Below are 7,970 nucleotides of genomic sequence, written 5' to 3' on the forward strand. Positions count from 1 at the left end.
AACATGCTGCATTCAGAGCTCAATGGCAACAAAATCAACTGCCACCATACACTCACCACGCCAGCCATGTTCCCCCTGCTGCAGAAGAGAATCAATCTTCTCCCGATCCCACATACCCGCCAGAACCTAATCGGACACATCGATCCGAACACACTCACATCAGCCGTCCTGTGTACGATCCTCATTCTACGCGACGACATCCCTGCGTTGATGGAATCATGGAAGTCTGATAAGTGTCTAATTAGTTTGATGAAATTTAAATTTGAGACACTTATCTAGCACACTTTTTGTATATATATTGATATAATTTTGGCAAATACATTAAGAATCAAATAGGGACTCTTAATTTACATTATTACATGGAGTGATGAGTTTTTGATCAGATTTTTCTCTTATTTTGTAGTTTTTGAATCTGGAGGCAAACGGCTGAGCGCCTTGAAACGGCTGAGCGCTTTCAAGCCAGAGAGTTTAACAAATGTAGCAAAGGAGAGGCGCTCAGCCACTCTAAGGCGCTGAGCGGATTTGGCCCTGGAAGAAGGAGTGTTCTCTGCCTCCTAGGCGCTCAACGGATATGAAGCACCCAGCCCCTTGTCCTTGCTTAACAGTGAAGAATCTCCAAGGCGCTCAGCGGATTTGAACGGCTCAACCCTTCAGATTACTTCATGGTGAAAAATTCTTCAAACCGCTCAGCCGTTTCAAGGCGCTGAGCGGATTCTTCTCTTTTCTGCCTACTCTATTTTTGATTCTAGCACTTATAAAAGGGCAGAGGAGAGAGAAAAAGGGCTATCATAAGCTGTACGAAGGGAAGAATAGAGAGGAACGAGGAAACAGAGCACTTTGGAGCTCGTGGGGACGCGATTCTTCAGAGGATCTCTTTTTTCTACCTTTCATCTTGTTGTTTTGTGATTTCTTGTACCATAGAGAGCTAAAACTCTAGGTTTGGGATTAATGTAGTCATCAAACTCCTGTGTATTCCTCTTTGATTTATATATATATATATATATATATATATATATATATATATATATATATATCATCTATTACTCAATGTCAGTGATTTGTATTTTGTTCTTAATACTTTGATAAACTGATCATTTATCTTTGATCTTGGATTTAGAATTTGGTTGGAAAATGTTTTCTGAATCTAGACTTGAAACAAATCACCTATTAGTTTTAAGAGCCAGGGATGGTCTTGAAATTAATAGTTGCAACAAGTTCTGATTCTTAATGCGGGATATTGAACTAAATGAAGTGAGGAATCATTCATTGAGTTAAATATCTTAGAATTTCTTATGCCAAGGGATTGGGTTTGAATGAAAATAGAGAACTCAATGGCAATGAGTAATGGAATCTTTAGAAAGAATCAATAGGAATACATAGGAGGGAGATTGATGAATTATATCCCAAACTGTTTCTCATATCTGTTTTCCTTCAAATTAAATTATCCTTTGGTTACTTAACTTTGATCAATCATTCACATCAAGTTTCGAATATATGTACTTACTCAATTTTCAATTCACAAGCATCAATTAGTATAATAGAAATCATAGCTTACTTCACAAGTCTCTGAGGTTCGACAACCTTTTAATTATACTACAGAGACTTGGGTGCGCTTGCCTATAAATCCAACAAAGTCCCTCTTCCACCTGCCTGGAAACCGTTAAACATTGACCGATACGACGGAACCACTGATCTCGATGAGCACATTGACGCATATATTACCTAGATCAACCTTTACACGAATGATGATGCCATCATGTGCCGTGTCTTTCCAACTTCACTCAAAGGGGCCGCCCTTAGTTGGTACACACAACTACCACTCAGATCAGTTGATAATTTTGATACCTTGGTTCGCCTTTTCTCTGCCCAATATGCCACTAGCAGACCTCATCACATCACTTCGGCCGCGTTGTCTAACCTGCGACAACATGATGATGAATCTCTGAGGCATTTTATGGAACATTTTGCCAACGTTTCCATAAAAATCCGTAATCTTAATCCTGAAGTCGCCCTCCATTCTATGCTTATGGCACTCAAGTCAAGACCCTTCGTTGATAGTCTTTGCCGACATCAACCAGCAAGTATGGACGAACTTAGAGCACGCGCGGCCGGCTACATCCAAATGGAAGAACATGCTGAATTCCGTAACCATATCCGAGATGGCCTCTCTACCAAGGGAGAATCGAGTAGTAAGGAGAAGCCAAACAGCCACTTTGATCAAAGATCAAAAAGACCTCGTCAGGCACGGGGTCCCAGGTATGATTTTTACACACCCCTTAATGCTCCTCCAGTTAACATTTTACAGGAAGCTAATCATGCAGATCTGATCTCCTTACCCCCCCCCCACTACTAGGAAAATACTATTTTACGTCGCTATATTTACATCGGTTGTCCAAGAAACGATGTAAAAAATATATGCGGTGGCAAGCTTGTAATTAAGTAGAAAATATAAGCAAATTTACATCGGTTCTTTCTAAAACTGATGTAGAAATAAAGTATTCTACATCGATTTTAGGAAGAACCGATGTAAATTTGCTTATATTTAGGGTTTTAAGCGAAGTAGGAATAGGTTGCAACCAATCGAAGACTAAGAAGGTGGAAGCGGTGGCGCAATGCAAGGAGAAGAAACGGTACATGAAGGAGTCGGTGTCCTCCCGCAACGCATTCATCGTCGCCCACTCGTCCTGTGGCACCTTCCTGAAGAACACCGGCACCGCCCTCAGAGACTTCGCCCAAGGAAAGGTCCAAAACCCCTAATTGCACTCCAACGACACCCTCTTCGTTCAAAACCCTCAACCCTTCGAGATCCTCCTCCCTCCTCCCCCTCTCCTTGACTTCTCCCCCGCCCCTCTCTAGCGGGCCATCACCATGCCCGAAATCAAGATCAACAAGCCCAATGGGCCCCACTCCGACCCCGTCCCCACCATCGTCGAGGAAGACGACGAGGATTTAGAATACGAAGGCTCCTTAAGAAAGAAAAAAGGTACTCTCCATACCTTTGTTGCTATATCGGGTAGTTGTTTGAAGTGATGAGCTTTTAAATTCTACCAATTGGTGTGAGCATGTTGATTACTTAATTGATTTTCTCGTTCACACCTCTTCTTCGATGGCCCTCCCAAGATCGTTTTCCTCTTCCTCGTTCGTCGCAACCTCCCTCTCGATTTCCTCTGGGACGCTTTCTTCCAAGTTACCCACTCTCGTTTCGTTTCCAACTATTCTCAATTTTCTCCAACATCTCAACTCAATTCCTTCGTCGCTTTCTATTTTTGCAGAACGCTGACGTTTCCAGATTCTCGATTTACGTTCACTCCGCACCCGGGTTTGTGTTTCATGAGTCAACCACTAAGTCCCGTTTCTTCTACGGTCGACAAATCACTAATAGCATTCAGGTGACCTTTTTTCTTTCCATAATGGAGATGCACTTTTATACTCTCTTCTCTATCAAGGGGGAATTCTTTTTAACTTAAATGATATATTGCTTGTATGATGGAGAAATTGACAACAAATAACAATCTCCGAATGCAAAAAACTTATAACAATGAATGCCAAGGAGGTGATGGTATTATTCTGTTATAATCGAGTGATTTTTGGCACTTTTATTTTCCAAGGATTTATGCATTTATCACGATATGTGCATGCAACTGTGCTTGAGCATATAAATGTAACACTGTTGTCTGTGCTTTGTTCTGCATTTCAACGTGTCGTTGTATTCCTTGCTTATGTGAATTCAGTGTTGCATATTTTAGGTTTTATGGGGAGAGTCAAGTATGATTCAAGCTGAAAGATTGTTACTGGCAGTAGCTGTAGAGGACCCTGCAAATCAAAGATTTGTTCTTCTCTCGGATAGGTTGGTGTTTTAGAGTCTTGTATAACACAAGTTTCCCCTGGGAGTTGTTCTCTTTGTTTCTGTTTCTTTGATTTATTCTTTTCTCTTTTTTTTTTTTTGAGGGCAGGGGTGGGTGGGGGACTTGGCATATGTTTGTGCAAACTTACTTGTTCATTGGTAAGAATCTGAGTGTGTTTTCCATGTGCAGCTGTGTTCCTTTGTACAACTTTTCCTACGTGTACAATTATGTCATGGTTTCTCCTAGGAGTTTCGTGGACAGATACAAGAAGGCTATTGTTCTTGAGGTGCTTAGAAGTTAGCACTAATTCTTTTTTGAATGAACAAATTGTAATCGGTTCAAACTTGCATTTTCTTATTCATCTGGTTGAAAAGGATATGCTTCAAAGGTGGAATAAACTAGTTTTCTTTTGCTGCAGTTTTCTTGATGCAAAGGAAGGCCGCTACAACCCAAAAATGTCCCCTAGGATACCAAGGGAAAAATGGCGTAAAGGGTCCCGAGTTCTTTTTCTTTTCTTTGCCATAAAACAATATTGTTCTTTCCAATCATACTTGGTTGTTTTATTCTGTTGACCAACGCTTAGATGAATAATGTCTTTTGAAATCTTTCAGAACCTACTGGTTAGATGTAGCCTTTTCTTGTACATAATTTTAGCTGATACTTGCTTGCTAAAGGAGAAGCTTTGTTTTGGCTAGCCAAACTCTAAAAGCTAGAGAACTAGATACAATGGAACTATTTTTTTTTTTTAAATTTTGAGTGTTAGTAGAAAGTACCAAAAGCTTGAACTAGTTCTAATTGAACTCGGTTAAATGCAGTTCGGGAAAAACCAATATATAGCATTGGTTTAGTGTATTCCATTTGTATTAATGATGCTCTTTTATTTTTCCCTATTTTCTTTTTTGTTTTTAACATTATCTCTTTACTGTCTCTTAATATTTGAATTATAAGTTTCCTTGTTTCCTTTATATTTAAATCTGGTCATGGTTATAGAATTTTGGAGCTGATGACAAATTCCAACCAGACTAAGAATAAATTCAATGGTGGTTAATACCCAGTTACAGAATTAACAGAGTAAAGAGATTTTGATTGCTTCAATTAGTGAGAAATCAAATCTGCTTGGTATTTGTCTAGTTCAACATGCACAAATTCATGCAGAAATAGTAAAATGCTTCTTACAAGAGTAAAAGTGCATCATTGAATGAAAGGTTAAACAATTATGGATCATTGAACAAGAAAAAAAATGAAAACCAATCACATGAGTTCTCAAGTTAAGCAAAAAAACCAGCAGAGCATAGAATATGTGCCCTCTTGCATATTGAATTTCACCCTTAATTTCATTCTTATGCTTTCTGGAGGATATAAATTGAAGAATATAATTCAATTCCTTGATTTCTAAGTGAAATTTATTTTTGTTGTTGTTTTTGTTAAATTCTTGGTCTAATTTTATGGATAAACATTGGTATGTGTTAAGAGTTGTGTGATTGATACCTTTACTACTATGTTTTTGGGTTACAGATAACACTTTATATGGAGGTGCATACTATGGCTCTCACGTGATGCAGTACGGTGATGTAGGGTTCGACAATGATATTCTCTTCCTATATATGGCTACATCTTATTTCGTATAGTTATTGAAACTTGAGAGGTTGCTAGTAAACCTTTTTTTCCCTTGAATGTTTGGCCCTGAATGTTAAAACTATAAGAAAATAAAGCTTGTAATTTGATGGTGCATTTTATTTTGTTACCCACTAAGTTTTGCTTATTATATTGTATATCTTCTTAATTTCATCTTCACTATTTATTTCTAGTTCTGCAAATCTCCTAAGGGTTTTCCCAATAAAAATGTAGCTTAAAAACAAGTTGTGAAAGCAATATCTTATAGAATGCATGTAAACAATAGTGTGAAATTTATTAGGAAGCTATTATTTGGCATTGAAAAAATGCAGAATTACTCAACGCTATTATACTAGATGAAATGACACTTGTTGATGACTTAGACTACCTGATGTATAAATATTTATCTAATATATATAGTGTAAATTAATTAATTTCCAAAAAAATTTTTTAATATTTCTTATGATTTTTTACTTGTACCAATCATAAAGAGAAAGCTTTTTTTATTTTTTTCCTCCTCCTTTTTAGTTATTTTTCACTTTAGGTGCATTAGTTCTTTCAGGAGGAAAATGACTTTGGTGATTACTATTTTAATAGAGTGATGCTATAAGAGATTTTTGGGGTAATCGATTAAATGAATTTTGCCTACTAATGTTGATTTATCAATTGAGCTTTTTACATCGGTTATTGATAGAACTGATGTAAAATATGTCATATTTTACATCGGTTACTGACAGAACTGATGTAGAATATGACATATTCTACATCGGTTCTCTGAATAACCAATGTAGAATTGACATATTTTACATCAATTTTTGACAGAACCGATGTAGAATATGTAATATTTTACATCGGTTTTTGGCAGAACCGATGTAAAAATGAGATTTTTTACATCAATTTTTAAACCGATGTAGAATGTCTTATATTTTCTACATCGCCTTAATCTGCATCATTTCCAAAACCGATATAAAATGCCTAAAAAAACTGATGTAGAATGTGTATCCTGTAGAAGTGTCCCAGGAAACAACTCGGCCAATGCTGACAAGAGCAAGCACTGTCGTTATCACAGAAATTATGGACATACAACAGAAGAATGTTGGAGTCTTAAAGACAAAATCGAAGAGCTGATTCAAGCTGGCCAACTTGGACAATACGTCCAACGTGGTCAAGCTTCTCGTGGAGGTTTCCGTGGACGCGGCAGAGGACAAGGTAGATATTCAAACCGATATCAAGGACGATATCAAGGTTACCAGGGCCGATCTGAGCAAGGTAACTATCAACAAGCACACACACGTGAAGACAACAAACCCAGCACAAACAGTGCCGATCCACAACATGTAGACAAATCCCCTGCATAAAATAATTTGCGTGGGGTCATCAATACCATTGCGGGAGGTTTTGCTGGAGGAGGAAGCTCCAACTCTGCCAGAAAGCGACATCTACGCAACGTCCATAATATCAATGATTACCACAGCTCGGAATCTAAACCAAATCCATCAACTCCTCTCATTGTCTTCACTGATGACGACTTTGAAGGAATAAGCTTAAACCAGGATGATCCTATGGTCATCTCAGTCGAAGTGGCCAACTACGAAGTCCAAAAGACCTTGATTGATCAAGGTAGCTCTGCTGATGTGTTGTACTGGCCAACTTTTCTAAAACTTGATATCCCTCACAACATGATCCAACCATACTCCGAGCCTCTCGTGGGCTTTGCAGGTGAGCGAGTCCATACTCGTGGTTTCATTGAATTACTGACCTCTTTTGGTACATCTTTGAATTCGAGAAGAGTGTTGGTGAAATATCTTCTAGTTGATGCTATTACTTCTTACGACATTCTTATTAGAAGACCAAAACTAAACTAGTTGGGAGTTGTAGTGTCCACACCTCACTTAACCATGAAATTCCCGGGGACAAATGGACATATCATAACTGTCAAAGCTAATCAACAATTAGCAAGGAGATGTTATGCTGAAAGTCTAAAGATCACTCCAACTAAACCTCAACTTGAAATGACAAGTTCTACAATGATGGCCCATGTCGGCACGCGCGAGATGACCGAGTTGGATCCCCGAGTTGACATGCATGACCACCGAGCTAGTCCTATTGATGAGCTACTTGAATTTCAAATTGGTAAGAAGCCAGGAAGTGCACAAAAAATAGAAAACACATAGAAACTGATCTTCGAGATAAAATCATGTCAATTCTCACTGAAAATGCTGACCTCTTTGCATGGAGCAGTGCAGATATGCCAGGGATAGATCCGAATTTTATTTGCCACAAGTTAGTTATTTACAGGGAAGCCAAGCTAGTATCCCAAAAGCAAAGAAAGATTGGTGGCGAAAGAAGAGAAGCTGTTAAAGTGGAGACTCAAAAATTGTTGAATGCAGGATTCATCAAAGAAATTAAGTATACCACTTGGTTAGCCAATGTCGTGATGGTTAAAAAATCCAATGGTAAATGGCGTATGTGTGTTGACTATACAGATTTAAACAAAGCTTGTCCAAAAGA

The 7,970-nt window shown here is 38.2% G+C and overlaps 2 protein-coding genes across 2 annotated transcripts; both read left to right on the top strand.

Moving 5' to 3' along the window:
* Positions 1 to 2,868: 2,868 nt before the first annotated feature.
* On the top strand, positions 2,869 to 5,755 carry LOC145955789 (glycosyltransferase BC10-like). The gene is made up of 6 exons (XM_083070968.1): positions 2,869 to 2,983; positions 3,083 to 3,186; positions 3,273 to 3,389; positions 3,747 to 3,847; positions 4,035 to 4,103; positions 4,261 to 5,755. The coding sequence occupies exons 1-6, from the start codon at positions 2,869 to 2,871 to the stop codon at positions 4,415 to 4,417; spliced, it is 663 nt and encodes a 220-aa protein (XP_082927094.1). The 3' UTR covers positions 4,418 to 5,755.
* A 675-nt stretch (positions 5,756 to 6,430) lies between these two features.
* Positions 6,431 to 7,324, top strand: LOC145955790 (uncharacterized). Its single transcript, XM_083070974.1, has 2 exons — positions 6,431 to 6,728; positions 6,855 to 7,324. The coding sequence occupies exons 1-2, from the start codon at positions 6,431 to 6,433 to the stop codon at positions 7,322 to 7,324; spliced, it is 768 nt and encodes a 255-aa protein (XP_082927100.1).
* The last annotated feature ends 646 nt before the right edge of the window (positions 7,325 to 7,970 follow it).

Source organism: Cajanus cajan, chromosome 1 (assembly GCF_000230855.2).
Source record: "Cajanus cajan strain Asha chromosome 1, NIPB_CcT2T_4, whole genome shotgun sequence".
In the NCBI taxonomy this organism is placed as follows: domain Eukaryota; kingdom Viridiplantae; phylum Streptophyta; class Magnoliopsida; order Fabales; family Fabaceae; genus Cajanus; species Cajanus cajan.